This window comes from Prinia subflava, chromosome 14, assembly GCF_021018805.1.
Source record: "Prinia subflava isolate CZ2003 ecotype Zambia chromosome 14, Cam_Psub_1.2, whole genome shotgun sequence".
NCBI classification, from domain to species: Eukaryota; Metazoa; Chordata; class Aves; order Passeriformes; family Cisticolidae; genus Prinia; species Prinia subflava.
The window spans coordinates 19,092,758-19,110,397 of NC_086260.1; the positions used below are offsets into that span (position 1 = coordinate 19,092,758).

At 38.3% G+C, this 17,640-nt stretch overlaps 1 protein-coding gene across 1 annotated transcript in view; it reads left to right on the forward strand.

Moving 5' to 3' along the window:
• The first annotated feature begins 205 nt into the window (after positions 1-205).
• CACNA2D3 (calcium voltage-gated channel auxiliary subunit alpha2delta 3) overlaps positions 206-17,640 on the forward strand; it is a 406,564-nt gene continuing 389,129 nt past the window's right edge. The window contains exons 1-2 of the mRNA XM_063411460.1: positions 206-1,769; positions 2,385-2,466. Of these exons, the coding sequence (XP_063267530.1) occupies positions 1,651-1,769; positions 2,385-2,466 (201 nt within the window). The 5' untranslated portion in view covers positions 206-1,650. The remainder of the gene's footprint in view (positions 1,770-2,384; positions 2,467-17,640) is intronic.

Below are 17,640 nucleotides of genomic sequence, written 5' to 3' on the forward strand. Positions count from 1 at the left end.
GAAGCTTTTGTCAGCTAGGAATTGAATAGAGGTTTTGATATTTAAAGCAAACTGTTCAGTGCTCTTAGAGATGTTAACGTGGAAAGAAATAAAGGTACTACCTCTTGAGCTTCAAGACAGAAAATGTTAACAGTGTACAAAGGCAGAGTGAATATTTTGAGGTGTTAATTCTAACTACAGAGGGAGGAAACTAGAATTCTGGAGCGGACACTGGAGCTATATTGTAGGATGCAAGGGATGACTCAGCCCGTGCTCAGATCATGATCTTGCCATACTTGTTTACATTAAAGTTCAGTTGCTATTTTAATTCCGCACATTTAGCGGAGAAGAAGGTGAGAAAAAAAGCAGAGGGAGAAGAATAAAAGCAAAAGGAGGGAGGGTAGGTTTTAAAAAGCAACAACAACAAAAATACCTGGACCAATCCCTCCTGCTCCGTACGATGCTCTCTCAGTGGAGGAGCTTGTAATCCTGTATTTGCTATATCAAGAGGATCCTTCTATGAGCACAAATTAATAATTTATTCATAGGCTGGAGTCAGCCCGCATTGATTTACTTATGCTGCATTTATTTTCATTCATAAGCCTTTGCCGGTCCCGAGCTCTCGGAGAGTGACTTGCTGCAGTGCTCCGGCGTGGGAGGAAGCAGCAAACGCGCCTTTCCGCACAAGGACGCGCTCCGTGCCGCTCCATCGAGCGTGCGAGCCTGCCCGGGGGCCGGGGCCGGCTCCGGGGAGCCGCGGCTGCCGCCGCCGGGCGCTGCTCCCCGGGCAGGGCCCGCCGCTCCCCGCCCCGGGATGCTGCCGGCGCCGCCCGGCGCTGAGGCGCGGGCAGGCTGCGCCTCTCCGTGTGACGGGCAGGTGCTGCCCAGCAGCGCTGCCCGCCCGGATCGCTCCCGGTGGGTGTGCGCGGCCCCCGCCCCCGCCAGCCCCGCCGAGCCCTCCCAGGCTCAGCCCCCGGCAATGTGCAGCGCTCTCTTCTCGCCTGCCTGCAAGGGCTCTACTCTACACTTTCAGCTCCTCCAGACTTTCTCTGCTTTTGCCGTGCCCTCCCTCTGGTCCAGCTCCTCCTGTGCCTGCCTCTCTGCCTCGGCGCTATCCCGTTAAAAGGCTGCTGCTCCCGCTCCGCTGAACCAATGCTCTGGCTGGCGTGATCTGGGATGAAGGCTGGAGGTTATCGGCGAGGGAAAGGAGAACTCTAGGCAGCTTTCCATTTGCAAAGTGAGCAGTAATTGCAAGAAGACAGCCTCCACAGTTGGAATCAATAGTCTGCTTTCTTGCTGCTGAGGGCACTTTGGAGCAGCAGTAGGTCACTGAAGTAACTTCAGCACACTGCTGACTGCGGAGTTGTAAAGAACTACATGCAAGCGGCTGCAGTAGTGCTGGAAAACGCTTTGCTGTTACCAGGGACACAATAGTTTTCAAGTCATTAGAGCTTCGCTTCTGGTCCGCTCCTTCCATTACACAGAGAGGGTCATTCTTTGGAGGAATGAGGATGGAGCTGTGAATTTTTCTTTTCCAGTGTTCCAGTGTCCCCTTCAAGTGGAAGGGGGTAAAGAGTGGGGGAAAAGAAGCTTTTAGAAGCAAAACCCCACTGCTGCTGAACTCAGCTTCACTTGAATTTCCCCAAACCTTTCCAGGCACAGAGAGGCACAATGCCAGAGAACCTGAATCTTCTTCGGGCTTTTGGGGGTTTTTTCTTTATCTTCTGGACAGCTTTTAACACAGCTTTAGTGGATGTGGTTGGATCGGAGCAGCAGATCCCCTTGTCAGTGTAAGTGCTTTCATGCTATTACTCCCAGGACCATGTTCAAGGATGAGAACTTGGCTGCTCAAGTTCTCCTGTTTGTACTGCAGATATTTGACTGTTCCAGGGCACCTTTGCTTCTCTGTCAGCTGTGTTTAAGTGGCTGTCTCCAAGGCGCTTGGCACTACTCTGATTTTATTGTAGGAGCATGTGTTGGTGGAGTATGTGGCCATTGAGTTTTAGGTGCTTGCATTTACAGAAACTGATGCTGTTAACTCTTTGTCATGTGGGATTTTGTCATTCAGAACTGTTTTGCCATTTTATCTGCTGCTTTCCTTTCAATGGATATATGTCATGTTGTGCCAGAGCATGTTTCTGTACAAGTTAATTCCTTAAATTTTAATGGTGCAGGTTGGTAGTTTCATTTCAGAGGCCTTACCTTAGCACGGGGTCTAGTTTTTGCTTATACTTGTACAGCTTCCCTGATCTTTTGCTGTGCTTAGGATCCTCAGTGAGCTCTCTAATGCAGAATTGCTCAGATCCTTCCGAGTGCAGCTGAAGGTGGTATAGTCTCTGTTGCTTGCTATGACATGTGTATTACATTTCTTCCTGTCTCTCTTTTTTTTTTTTTTTTCTTCACAGTGTAAAGCTCTGGGCCTCAGCATTTGGTGGAGAGATCAAATCTATTGCAGCCAAATACTCAGGTTCCCAGCTCCTGCAGAAGGTAAGGATTTCTTCGGTTGTAATAAGGAAGGTTTTAACAGAGAAAATGGAGGCAGATTTAATTTTTAAATTAACAGGAAACCAGTGCTGTACGTGCTTTTGTCCAAGATCTATTTTTGTATTGCATACTAGTCCCTGATGACTCTTTGCATTGCACTGCACTATCTGTAGAGCTCTTGCTTAACCTGATATTTTTCTGTTTGGATGACTCTTTTTTTTTTCATTGGAAAGTGAACTCCAACACTTATTTCTTGTAGCCTAGGCTTCAGCCCAGGTTGCGGGTGTTTAGTCTGGTTGCTGCATTGTGATGATGATGTTTCTGTGCAGAAACAGCTGTTTCTTGTGAAAAATGTTAACTCCATTCAAGGAGCAGAATTAGTGCATATTGTATTATTTTCAGCCTGGGCTGTATGTACACAATGCACTATATCAGGAGAAGGCGGCTGCACTGTTGTTTGTCATCTCTGCAGTTTTTACAATGCCATTATTCCCCCAATCATCTCAACCCAGTGCTGAGATGTATTACATCATTACAGATAAGAGGAATGAATGTGGTTATCTTCTTGCTCAGCTGCACAGCTGGGTAATACGGTAGTGAAGTATAGCAAAAACTTGAGAAATCGGTATAAGTCTACATAATTAGGGCAGAGGGTAATGAAAAAGCAGATTTGAGTATCAGGTATATATCAAGGACTCTGTTTAATTTAAATATGCTACCTATAATAAACTTCTGTATTGTGGACAGTTTATTTTTACAAGAGTTGCAATGAAAAAAAGAGAGACTAAGAGGAATATGTTAGATTGAGACTGCTATTTTGGGACATTTAACATGTGATTCTCAAAATGCAATATGTAAATGGAAAAACATTGAGACATTCGCTGAGCAAAACCACTCATTCAATCCATATATTAAATTTCTGCTGATTTTTTGTAGACATGATTTTTAGTTCTGACTAACACTAATTCTATCTTTTGCCTGGTTTTGAAGGAAATTATTCCTTGAGCTTGTAGCATTTATTTCGAAAGGCTTATATATGTGTGAAATTATATAACAGTATGTGTAGCAGTTGAAATAAAAAACTTGTGCTATCCTTTAAAATGAAAGCAACTGGCTTTAGTAATTACTAAAGACATATGAGTTGTTTAGCAGCTTATCTTTTCAGATGTGTAATACCCAGGACTGTAAAACATGAATTTCACTAAGCGAAAATACAGAGCTATTAAGAACAAAACATATTTGCGCTCTCTTACTGCCTTTCAAGGCCTTTAAATGGCTTCACTTCAGTATGTTGGGCAAACTTTCATTTTATTATAAAAATCTGGACACTCAATATTTTTTATACTTCCAGCTCACATTCTTTAAAGTCTGTATAGTCTTACATTGTCACTGTTTTTTATGAACACCTTCAATTCATAAAGCAGATGGAGCTTTCAGTTTTTGATTCGTTTGTAATCAAGTATTATTAAAAAGCTTTATTTTTTTTTATTGGGCCATAACAAACAAATATCTTTATTTAACTTTGGAGCTGTTCCATGCGCAGCCATTTTTGCGCAAAAATGGCTTTGGAAATGGAACCTACCCAGCACTGAGCCCAACGTTTGCTAGAAGAATATGGAACATACCGTGTGTGGCAATCATGCTAAAATCCACAAAGAGTCAGTGTGAATCCTTAATCCTCCTTCTCTTCCTCACAGAGGATGCTGCTGTCATCCTTTCTGTAATGTATTTTTTCCCTCTGAAGTAGCAAGATTGCTTCCTATTGGTGGTTATAATTGTAGGTAATTGGAAGCTGTTCATTTTACCTTTTCATCAGCATCCTTTCTGTTTCACTAACCAGTCTCTGCTCCTGTTTTTGAAAGTGGACAGTGTACGTTCTTTCCAAGCTATTCTGTTTTTCTTTCTTGCTTACATTATATTTGATTATTTAATGAAAGAGAAAAGACAAAACACAGGTTTGACAGGTATTTAGAGCATTTTTATTCCTCTGTCACATACTCGATTGGTTTTTTCTTTTTTCTTTCCTTCTGGTACAGCAGTTTTTAGAAGACGTCAGTTGCTTTTTCTTTTATTTAGAATTCCAAAATGTCTCTGTCCATTTAAGCTTGCTGTATCCTGGTGTTGATTGTGGCAAATGAGTCTGGATGACAGATGACTTTAGCATGTACTTTTTTGTATTGTTATAAAGTATATTTCTTCTGTAAGATTGTGTGAATAGAAACATACCAGACTTCAAGATCTGCAAGTATTTTCAACATGCAGAGTCAGTGACAGAGGTTGTCACAACAGTTAAGGAGGTGATAGCACAGGAGGGCTCTTAGTACAAAAGGGTTTTTTTTCCCACCCCCTCCCTCCCCACTAGCCAGGCATCAAAAATATGTTTGGTATTTACTGTGAGCTCTGGGTGATCAGAATCCATGTCATTTTAAAGTCAAGATTCCACTTTTAGAAGCAGCGAGACTTCCGATATTACCGGAGGAGCCCACATTTCCTGATTATGAATTAGGCATCCTTAAAGAAGTGAAGATATAAAATGTGTGTATGATTATGAGTCTGGACAGTATAGATTCCTCAACTGTCAGCTGCTTTGGAGTGCCATTTAGCTTAATACAGGCTTGCTAAATGAAAAATTAATGTAAAGGTTACTTGATTCATTTTGTCAGCACACACAGTGAGTGCTGCTTTCAGAGCGATGCGCTCACAGTCGAGGCGTGATTGACAGTCTCTACTGCCCAAATGTTTTGCACATTGAGTCATTTGACCCACACTAAAATTTCATTGAGCAAATTAATTCATGTGAGATACTCAGTAAAGAATTTTTTTGCCAGTTTACAGTTGTGAATATTGATGGAGTTACTGCAGTTCTTAAGGTCTTGCTGTACTGTGAATATCAAATGCGTGACCAGCACTGGCATCCTCTAGAGTGTGTAAAAGATGTGTAAGAATATCTTGGTTGCTTTTTGAAAGTATTTTTTTAAATCCACTGCTTCCCATATCTTAATTGAATGTTTCATTATTTTATGTCATTATGATAATCTTATCCAAGTATTTTGTTACATCTCCTAGAAGTATCTGGGATACATGACTTCCCAAAACTGACTTTAGATGAAATACAGATGCTTCAGATTGCTTGTAAAATAATAGTTAAGTAAGTAATTTCAGAAATTATGGTGAGGTTTTAAGCAAAATTAGGACTTAGAAATGTTCAACTCTTTGCTTTCAAAGAGATGGAACACCATTAAGTGTACAAAAAAACATCCAGAAGCAAACAGGACTGTATTATTCCTCATTTGTCTGGTTTCTGAAGGTTTTACAGTTGTCATATAGATTTGAAGAGGCTCCTTGATGCTGTAGAGATGTTCATACTCTTCACCTACTTAGCAAATACTACTGGGGCCTAAGAATTAATTTTAATTCTCTCTCAGGTGTTGCCTTTTTTCCTTAGACTGTCAAAAGACATCTGCCTTATTTGAATCCTGACATTTTGGATTTTCCTCTTTTGTAAACACTCTGTGCTTAGTGGGTCCTCTACTGAACGTGAGAGTGTAGCCCAGTGGCAAAGCCAGGCTTCAAATATGGGATGCAAAGCAAGGGTTAGGTGCCAGCAACATATTCACTTCAGCTGCTGCAATTAGAGTTTTGGAAAACAGGCTTTGGGGAAAGCTGTTGTAATACAGCTCTTAAAAATAATACAGCTCTCAGTTGTAAAAAGCTCTTAAATCAGTGCAGTGCCTGTTTGTGTGAAAGTGCAGTGTGGTCTGTGCTTTCTCCTTTTGAGAGACTACTCTCTTCAAAAAAATATTCTGAGCTTTGATAACTCTTCATTTCCTCCTGAATCATCAACATTATTTATTGCAAATGTAGGAACGGTTTCCAGGTGAAAATACCCTTAATTTCTTGGGCTTTCCACAATGGTTTGTTCCTGACGAGAAGCTGGTTTAAGGCTCCCTCAGATTGTTCTTATGTAAGTTGTCTGCTGGAGCCCTCAGTGTTATGTAAGCACTGCCTGCCTTGGTCTGAGGCAGGCTGGAGTCTGCATCTGCCTGCTCCTTCCAACAAATCCTTCATTGTGTCGGGAGTCCTCAAACCATTGTTTTCTCAGAGCAGGTTTTGCAGTCCGGAGAGCATTCTGGCTTTTAAAGATGCAGAATTGCATTTTATCTCCCTGACTAGGATGGGGTGCTGAATCTTGGTAGTTACTTGCAACTGTGGAAATGTCAGTGTAAAATTAATATAACGGGGTGATTTAGATCAATTAGCATTCAGCTGGTGGATCTGATTCATACAGTACATCTATCTTTAGTTTAAATTGTATAATAGTGACTTAAATTCTTAGGCAAGTTTAGTGCAATCATCTTGACATTAATTGCCTTTCTTTTATTCAGCCTTATGTTGGTTTTGGTTTTTGTAGGCTGTTTCTTTGCTCCAGACACTGCTACTGCTGCTCTGAAGGAAGGGTCAAGTAGGACTGAGACATGCAGGTTAAAGGATAGGCATGGGCTGACTTTTTGGATATCAATTTAAACTTTTGCCAGCTGAGCAATTCCAAAACAGCAAAAACAATTTTTTTTTTGTCAAAAATGGGGAAAAATTATCAATAAAATCTGTAGACTGTAAATCAAAAAATACAAAAAAACCATCAAAGGAAATACCACCACCCTCTGCAAAAAAAACAAACCAACAGCAACAATCCCTTTCTCCCACGCAACCAAACCTGACACCTACCCCAAAGCCCAAATTCAAAACCCCATCAGCCACATTATGGTGTAGAGCTTACCAAAAACTGTATTCAGAGTTAATTCCTTGTAACTTGGACTCCTGAAGTCTGGTTTATGTAAAATGTGTCTCCTAGCACTGACTTAAAATCAAACTATGGAAAATAAAAGAAATATACATCCAAGAATCTTAAACTAGTGTAATTCTGATGATTGATGCAAACAATGTTTTGGAACTTGCAGAGCTTGAATCTCCATCCCCTTTAATTCCTACACATCTTTGGGCTACATAAATGACATGATTATTCTCCATGCCAAACTAGGTACAGAACATTTCAGCGTGTTTTGAAGTATTTAATGTTATCTGCAGACATAAAGATGTGAATTCTTCTGAATAGATATTTTAACTTTGTTCAAGAATAAAAAAAATCAAACACATTGTTATGCTACTCTAATGTATTTGGTGGGGAAACCTGGTGGTGGTCCATGCTAATTTTCAGGTGGTATGTTGATCACCAGAGGAAAGGATTAGTCTTATTAAGCTTTGAATACGTTCTTCTCTCTTCCATAACAAAAAAACCCCAAACAACTTGGCTTTCCTTTTTTGTAACAAAGTTCTGCCTTTTTTGGAGGAATTGGAAAATCTTCTCTGTGAAGTTAGAACTGCACCTTGAATGGCCTGTGATTTGTACTCTCCTCTCCTCTTTGAATGTTATGGCAGGAGCAATAATCTTTTGGTGTTGGTTGTGGTTTTAAAATGTAGTCAAATCAGCTTGAATATCAAACATCATGTTTTAGATTTCACTTGCTCTAAAAGTGCTAAATTCATGTTTTGCTTCCTTCAGCACTCTCTATCTTGCAGTACTTGTATTACTGAAAGCAAAAAAGTTCTATTGTTAATATGTAAGAGGAATATGAGATGGCTTTAGTAAGTTCATGATACGTGCATTACACTTTCAGTAATGTCTTTTAATATGGAAATTATTGAGCAGACAATCCAACTGGAAAACATCAGATCTTGAAAGGAGAGAATGCTAATTCCCTCGCTTAATGCATTTATGGTTGTTTGTTTTCACATCCTGTATTGGAAAATGCTTACGTTTCAAGGTTAAAGGAGATGCTCTCCATGCAAATTATCTTGCCAGTGAAGGTATGTAGAGCATGAATAGATGCTGTATTGTAGTGGTGATTCACTCTTAAGTAACTGCTAATCAATACTCCACACTTTCAAATGTCATTACTGTTCTGTAGGGGACAGTTTTTTGCTGCTGATAATAAGTGCTAACACATTTTACAACACAAATTATATATTGATAGGGTAGATGGTATTTTAGTTTGTGTAGAAACTTCACTGACAGGTTTTAATGAAATCCAACAATTAATATGCAGTTCTTGTGAAGTTCCATTTTGCATTTTTCATTTGTAATGTTTTTTCAAAATTGCACGAATGTTTTTATGGTCCTGTTTAGCATCCACCAAGTTAATTTGTGTAAAGCTGAAGTACTTTCTTAGATTGTGTGATCAAATAATTGTAAGATTTGTATTTAAAAAAATAATCTTTAAAAAAACACTTAAAATCATAGTTGGAAAGAAATTTATAAAGGTCTTGGTAGCCTTTCCAGAACTGATTAATTCCAGAGAAAGGTAATTACTGAAAATATCCTGTCCTTAGGTCTCCCAGGACTTTCCAGGTGAAGTTACCCATGTCATAAATGATAACCAGTACACTGGTTTAAAAGACAACAATATAAGACACCAGGGGATTGTGAGTGCTGAAGACACTCCTTCACATAGAAGTGTACAGGTTCTGTAACCAGCATATCAAAAACAGGGCAATAAAATTTTGTTCTCCATATCCATGGTAAATGTACAAGAAATAGTCTTTAAACACAAGAATTAATTTTTTGCTGCTATCTACTTTTATAAACTGAGAGAGAACCCACAGATAGCGTTGAACTCTTGCAGGTTGGCTGTTCAGAACAGGTTCCTGGCTATTATGTAGACTTTATTGGACTGCCTTATGTTAGTAGGATGAGCTACATCCTTCATTGTGGACTATCACCAATAACAGTAATTGTATTTCCTCTTTGATTTCTATCTATGCACGGTTAATCTCTGTCTATCTCTCCTTAACGCATAGCTGGGGTCTCCTTCAGATTGCAGAAGAGCAGAAACAGGTTATAAACCCAGTTGTCACTGCTGTACAGGGTAACCAAGTAGCCAGGCTGGATGAAGATTTCCTGGTTTTCCCCTCCCCTTTTTAGGCACAAAACAAATGATCTTTATAAAATATCATTTTACTATAGAGGAATAAATATGTCAGCTATAATAGACTAAACTTTTTGGAAAAAGATTTAGACTGCTCAGATCATCTCTTGTTGGGCTTCAGGTCTGACAACCAGATGAAAAGATATCAGCAGGGTGAGCTTTTCGAGGTGTTGCAGCGTGTTCTTGTGTTAAATGTAACAATGTAGTACATAATGGAACTTCAGTGGAGCTGGCAAGACCCTGGGATGTCCCAGTGAGAAGGAAGGAAATTATCTGATGTAAACTCCTGGTTGATTTCCTATGAACCTGCCACAGCTTCTGTGCTTTGTTATCAACAATTGATACTTGTTAAGCTTTGTTCTCTTCACTGTTGTTATTCTTGAGAGGCATTTTCGTGGAGCGTTACTTGCACTGAAGTTTTGCCTCTTTAGCTGGAGCCTGGTTGGTTGGATGGAGTCTTCAAAGCGTATAGGTTCTATGTATTGATTCTTCATCAAAAGAGTTTGTCAAGTGATTTCTTCTAATCATATTTTCTGTCTGTTAAGATTCCTGAAAGAACTATAAACAGTTAAACCAATAAATTTCACTGAGGTAATAAAAAAAATTATAAAATCTTAGAAGGTGTTGTCTTTGTCAAAGTACCTCCTCCTACTCGTGTATTTTGCTTTTACTTTTTTTGACATGTTTTATTGTTGTCTTTGTTTCTCTTCCTGTCTCTCCCAGAACCACTTTATTTATCTTTCATTTTAATCCTTCTGGTTTTAAATGGGCATAATTTCTAGAGAGAAATGTTTTCTTCTGAGCCTGATGCCAAGTGTTTTGTGTAAATAATTTTATAGTACAGGAGGCACTTAGAGAAAGTTATTTCTATTTATCCTTTTAGACTGAGATCTTAGAGCACCAAAGTTAAGGAAGTAAAAGATAAAGGAAAAAATTGTTCTCAGGTCCATTAACAAACCAAACTATAAGGTGTCTTGATCTGTATTATAAGACTGGGGATATAAAATTAGAAGTGTGTGTGTATAATTCATTCAGAATATAAGGGCTTAATGTGTGGATCCTATGGATTGTTGATTAGTAGTTTCTCATATGTATGGCTGGCAGTAATTTCCTTGAAGCATTCCTCTTAGTTTTTAGGAAAGGGTGGAAGAGCTTCTAATAAAATATCATAAAATGTTTTTCCTCAGTGCTCTCAAAATGTGGATTTGACATGCTTCCCTGAATTTTTCTGCAGGTGATGGATTATATGTCCTGTTGCTACCATTCCTCTACAATGTGCAAGTTGAGTAGATTTCTTTTGCTTAATGTTGTTTTTCTGAATATAGTGATACCGAATTAAAAAATTCTAATTATACTCTAAGAATTGAGACTTTTGTGTTTGACACTAATGACTCCACAAAACTGATTCTGGAAACCAACACTCATCATCCCCTCTGCTCAAAGTCTTTCTGTTTTCCACTGTGGAACTCTGTTTTTCATTATTTCTGGACTCCTGGGATAATTAATTCTGGAACTGGATTTAGAAGGTCTTTTAACTCAGATTCTTGTTCAAAGTGGGGTCAGAGGTAAAATCAGTGCAGATTTCTTGGGTCTTTCAGTCTGATCTTCAAAACCTTCAAGGACAGCAGTACCACAACCTCGTTGGTTCCAGTGCTTGTGTCTAGTCTGGACAAGAACTTACTTGAGCTGGAACTTCCCATTTTGATTTGACTGCTGAGTGTCACTTCTACCTCCCTAAATATTGTTCATTCATGATCTTCATAATCTCCTGGAAGGCATGAAAAGGCACAGAACTTTGCCATGACAAAGGCCCCAGCCATAGACAACATTATGGGACTTGTTAGTTGCTTCATCAGGTCTCAACACTTTTTCTAACCTATTGTTTTAAAATAGTTCTCAGTAGCTTTATGAACTTTTAAACTGAGCTCTCTGCTGTTTGATATTCATGTGGGCTTTTTACCACTCACAATAGGGATATGTAACTGTTCTCATAATTATGAAGTCTCAAGAGTAATTTCCACTTAGCTGATTGCATGAATAGGAGAAAACTTTTTAATTTGTCGTGGTAACACAGGAATTTATTTTCTAATCTAGGGCTAAGACAAGCCATTTAGCTCCCAGTTGCTTTATTAGCCATTTCTTTTACCGTCTTTATCCCCCCCAGTATCTTAAGTGAACTTAGTGTTGTACAGAAAGAGTCTGTCAGCTGGTGAAAGGTTTTATGTCTTATTGTCTATTTTTACTTTATTCTACAGTAGCTGTCAAGGGATTTCTTTGTGCTTTTATACACAAACAAGGATTTAACTTGCTTTCTTAAAAGGTGGGATTCAAAATAAAGCAGTCGTAATATCTGTAGCCTGTTTGGCAAAAGCACAGTGAAAATACTGTTTGGAATGCATGATTATGAAAACTCTGGTCAGGGCCCCAGCATGCAGTGTTCTTATTGTTCCTTCAGGTCCCAATTCAATACTTGGCTATTCAATATACTTTGAAGATTTTGTGTCAAGCTATCTGAAATTGCGAACTTTAAAGACATACATGCAAAAAATCTACATACTATGGGTATTAAAATGTGATGGGTTGGGAACACACCATTGGTCATGAAATTAGATAATTATCTTCTAAAGTAACAAAGCCTTGGAGATAAGAAGCAGGAACATTCAAACTTTGGCTTTACCTTGAAGCTAAATGTCTATCATCTTCTGACAGCTGCATGAAATGCATGAATACCGAGCTGCTTGGACATGATGCTATCGTATTACATTAATAGCAATTTTCACTGATAATGAAAACTGGTAGGAGGCTGAGAGCAAAGATTTAGATTATGACTTGCAGCCATTGACTATCTGCATCCAGCAGATTTATTACCCCCTACGCACATTGTGCCTTTTATAATGTTTTCTGCCGTTTCTTCATCAAAGTACAACAAGAAAGATTTTATAGATGGCATGAAACAGAAAAAATCTGGGTACTCACTTCACATTTCAGACATACACATTACAAGCTGCAATGCAGTTTTACAGTAGAAGTATGATAAATTCTGGCATCCCCCATGAAACCTTTGTGAAGGAGAGGAGTGTGAATAAAAGAAAACTGGGAAATTTCTGTTGCTCAGCTCTAACTTTCTATGTATAGATATAGCTGGCTTTTATCCTGGGGCTGTGATAATAATTTCTTTATGGTTTTCCAAAGTCCTGTAATCTTGGTGGCCAAAACTCAGTGCAGTCCTTAGGCACACTGCTAATTCAACCTGTAATGACACAGGCAAATCTGGGGCACGCAGTGGTGGTAGGATTTCATGGAGAGTCCCAGAAACCTTACACTGAAAATTAAAACTGCAAGTGAAACTCCCCCCTCTCCCCAACAGGCGGCATCTTTTCCTGTTTTTCTGTACAATGTGGGCCTAGTAATACTTCTTTTTCCCTCAAATTTTAAAACTTTGAGATTGGAATTAGGGGCAATGCTTCATTATAGAGAGTTTAGCATATAGAGAGAATTTGCTGGTGAAGAACACCCTCAGCATATGGATATGGAAATAGAAGGAAGTGGAATGGAATGGATCAGCTATGAGGCATTAATTTTCACACACTAAATATAATTTCTTGCATTACTGAAAAATAAATGGTTTCCTGTAACTGTCCTGAATAACTACAAAATTGATAAAAACTTGCTTATTTCTGTTGCTGGTATTTGGTGTCTGTAGCTGGCAATAGTTCTCCATATGGTATTGCACTTGCAAGTGAGATTGAACCCTTTTTTGTCAGAGGATGAATTCCTGCTGTGCTTTGAATACAAGGTGATATGCTCTGCTGATATCAGAAAGTAATTTGCAAATTTGCAAACCTTTTCTTCTTTCCCTTACAATTTTTTTCCATGCCGGTATTTCTTCCTTATTATCCATTTTCCACATAACTATAGTTCTGCACTTTTCCCTGTCTAGATACTTTTTTCTGACCTATTCTGAATTTCTTCCAAGTAAGATCCAACCAATAAGACTCTCATTGGAATCAAATTCTCAATTGTTAAATGCAGCTAAATTGGGAATTGAGCAATTTTATTTATCAATTTATGAGTGTCTGATTATTTTTGTCTACATTTCAATTACCATAGAAATTTATTTTCATGTGTAATTTGTCATTCTGTCCTTCTCTTTACTTCCACTTGTTTACAGCCATTGCTTTTTTCTTTTGGAATTTTTTGCCATTAATGTCATTTTTCTGTTCCTTTAGCTGCTGTAATCATAACACTGCAGTAAGGATCGGGTCACCTGAGAAAATGATGCAGAAATAAAATGAGCAGTAGCTTAGTAATACTTACATACCTGAGAATGGGGGAAGGTTTTACAAATACAGCTGTTTTCCTTAAAATCTTTTCATTAAATTATGATGCATGAACCCTTAAAAGGACGAATAAATAGGTTAGGATCTATTAGTGCACTTCATAAGTTGTGAATGAGAGGGTGAATTTATACATTGGAAAGAGAGGGTGATTATTTCCCCAGTAACTGCCAATAGACTTTGTTGTGCCTTGGATGGCATATGCAGGAAATGGGGTGGGAAGGCTAGAATTCCCTTCAAAAGCAAAGGGAAATTCTGTCATGGAGAGGGAGGCAAGTTTTGCAGAAAGGAGTCAGCATCAGGAAGCCACTGCAGGCTCAAAAACCAGCTAAAGGTGAGGACAGGGACACATAAAGGTAGCAAAATGAAGAGGAATAGAACACATTGGGAGCAAAGAGGCAGAATGACTGAAGAATGTTAGTTTTTTCTCTGTATTTTAAGACAATTGGAGAAGAAATACATTTGTATGAAATGCAGGCAAGGTCTGTATTCTGGTGATTATTTTTGACAAATCTATTAAATGAATAACATATTAAAAATATGTAAGTCATAGAAGGCCAAGCTTACTTTTTTTGAGTGCACGAGTACCACATGATTTAAAACTTCATTCAAGAACCAAAAATAAGAAGAAATTATGTACTAAAAAAATGTAAATTTCAAGTCAGGAAAAGCATCTGAAATTAAACTGGATTTTGTAATGGTGTAATTCTGACTTTTGTATTTTGTTTCTCAGATGTTTAAAATTGGAATGCTTAAACATTTTTAAAAAATTGTAGATTGCTTTGCCAAAGTCCTTTATTCCATGCAATCCCAGTGTAATAGGAATATAGTTCAGCTACCTTCATAAATTGGCACTGCTCCTGTCCAGTCCACCTTAAGCACGTCATTAATGTAGATATATATTTGTTCAGTAGAACTTCCTCAGCATTGCAAGATGTCTAGGGAATTTTGTCGGAAAAAGGATGGCAGAGCACAGCCTTATATGAGGGATTGGGACCTGTACTTATGCGTTGGAATAATTCAAACCTTAGTGTATAGTATTATTCATGTAGACCGTATTTATCTGATTGCATGCTGCTTATTTATCTTGGTTTATAAATATACAGGAGTCGAATTACTGAAAGCTCTAATTATTCTGAACATAATTTGTCAGACAAAACCAGCTGCTAACTCAGCTCTTCTCAAGGATCTTCAATAAAATGCACAACCTAAATAATAATGTCTTGAAAAGTACAGAATTCCCATTCTTCACACAAATCCTCTCTGCCTGTTGGGTACCTTCCCCTCCAGAGTCTAGTAAAAACCTAGGTTTTTCTGATGTGACTGAAAAGACAAGAAATCCAGGCAGACTGTGTAGCTTGCATTGCTTGGACTTCACTCACAGCAAATTTTTCAATGTTATTTAACCTGTAGGTTGGCAGAGATAATTCTTTCCCATCTTGGCTGAAATCTTGATATGTTCATTGCCTAGTGCAGCCATTAAGCTGCATTAAATAATACTTCTGCTTTCAAAGCCTTCAAAAAACCTACAGTTCTAGTTTGCCCCTGACCTGGTGATTAACCTCGTGCAATTCAGTTCCAAAATGTCTTTTTCCATGCGTATAAAGATGTGGAAAGTCCTCCTTTCTGTCTGCAGTTTAAAAACCTCTTGATGGCAACTTTTGTGGAAAATTTGCTTCTGTGGGGTGTGTTTTAATAGGTGTGATATTATTTGTTTTGTAAGTTGGATTTTTTTTTTTAATAAAATGGGGTCAAATATCACAAGTAGGTATAGATAAATGATTGATCTAGTTGACTGAACAGGTCAATTATCTGTAACTTTGCATATATAGCAGTGCTGTCAAAAAAGAAGAATCACCTATATGGCATTTTTAGCATCTGTTTCCAAAGGCTTCGGAGCTTGAATGAAAACAAGGTGTGTGCAGGATTAATGCAATTATTTCAGTCTCATTTGGAAGTAAACTGATTACCATAACATTTGAATGCACAACAATTTCAGGGTCGATTGAGGCCAATGCGGATGGGAATCACTTCTCTTGATGTGTGGCACATCTGCTGCAGACTTGTGCTGGAAGTGAGGTCGTTTTGAGGTAGCTTTTAGTGAAAAGTTCTTGTCTAATGTGTTGTGTACCTCAATTATTGTCAAAGAATAGCAGATTCTCTGTTGAGGGTTTAGGGCTGAAATCAAAATTGCTAATGAGAAATGATCTAAAGAAGAAAAGTGAAGAAAAGAATTGCTATTGAATGGCAGGTAGTCAAGGCAGAAAAAAAATTCCACATATATCTAGGATAGATGAACAGGCCTGCATCTACTGTGTATGCTGCCTTGCAAGCCTTCAAACCAGTTCTTGGAATGCTGAATTTTGTATAAATTGTAAAAGGTTTAGACCTTCAGTCTGGTAGTTTTCTTTTATATTCACAATAGTCATACACAATAATGAGACTCTTACCTGTGATGAAACTATTCTCTTGGAAAAGAGGTGGAGAATGTTTGAAGGGACAATGTTCGTCAGACTAGAAAAACATTATGGTTTAAATATGAAGAGTAATTATAAATCTTCTTGATGGCTTCTCATTAAGTCGAGCTGTAATTTATTTCACTACAAAATAGGTGCTTTGCTGATTTCTACGTTTTCTCCTTGGTGGGTGGGAGGTTAGAATTGAAAGATGGCTTTTGTTTCCTTGTTTAATTGCCTAAAAGGAAAAGTGACTGGAATAGAATCCCATTTCTTGTAGGGGAACAGTAAAATGAGATTCTCTCACCTACTGATTTCAAAATATGCACTTCTTAATTTTTCTGTTCATTGCCTCCCACAGGAGCTGGCGATCCTTCTGTGACACCAACTCTTCTCTGTCCTTGTGTCACATATAAAGAATTGCTTTTTTCCCTTTTAATGAGTGGCTTGATATACAACATATCTTTTGTCTTAAGCATTTAGTGCTATTCTCTATTCTAATACATTTAACTTCCTCCCCCCCATCCTCTATTCAGACTTCTGATATTATTTGATAATTTTTCATAATACAGTTTATTTAATCCTGTTTTCAGATTTACTCCTGTGTATTAACTTCCATTTTTAATATATATACACATATAGTAAAGCTGTTAGTAATTTCTCAGCTCTTGGAAATACACCAACACCTATCTGAAGAAACATAAAAGTGAACCTTGATGTACATAAAATCCCTGTAGGGGTGGTAACTCCACCACTTCCCTGGGCAGCCTGTGGCAATGCTTGACCACCCTTTCAGTGACAAAATTTTTGCTAATATCCAATCTACACCTCCCTTGGTGCAACTTGAGGCTGTTTCCTTTTGCCCTATCCCTCGTTAACATGGACTTCTCTGTCTCTGCCAGTGTCATTCAGCCTCCTAAAGGCCCCTTGGTTTTGGCTGCACTTAGTCTAGAACTTCTTGGTTGTAGAATGTGGTTTTTATCTGGAAAGTGCAAATTATTCTCTGCTTGTTCATTGTGCATGAAACAGCTCAAGGTCATGATTTGCTATAGTTGCAGAAAGAAACTGATCTTGTTGGCTGTTTTTAATGGCAACCACCTTAATTTAAAGAGTGAGACACTGTTTATTGGATTTTACAACTGCAGGCTAACTACTGTGTTAGAAAGGGGTAACAATAGCATTTGTGTAGTTTTATGCCTCTTTTTTGATTGCATGTTTAAAATTCTTGTTCCTTCTTAACTGTTCTCTCATTGCTGTTGATAGATTTTACAAGATGTGTTCTATTTATATATACATAGCCATATGCCATCCTTAAAAAACAAAACTCCCCCAAATCTTGGAAAACCTTGTATTACCTTTGACTGTATTGTGTAGCTGTATGAAGCATTATAGGGTTTGGTA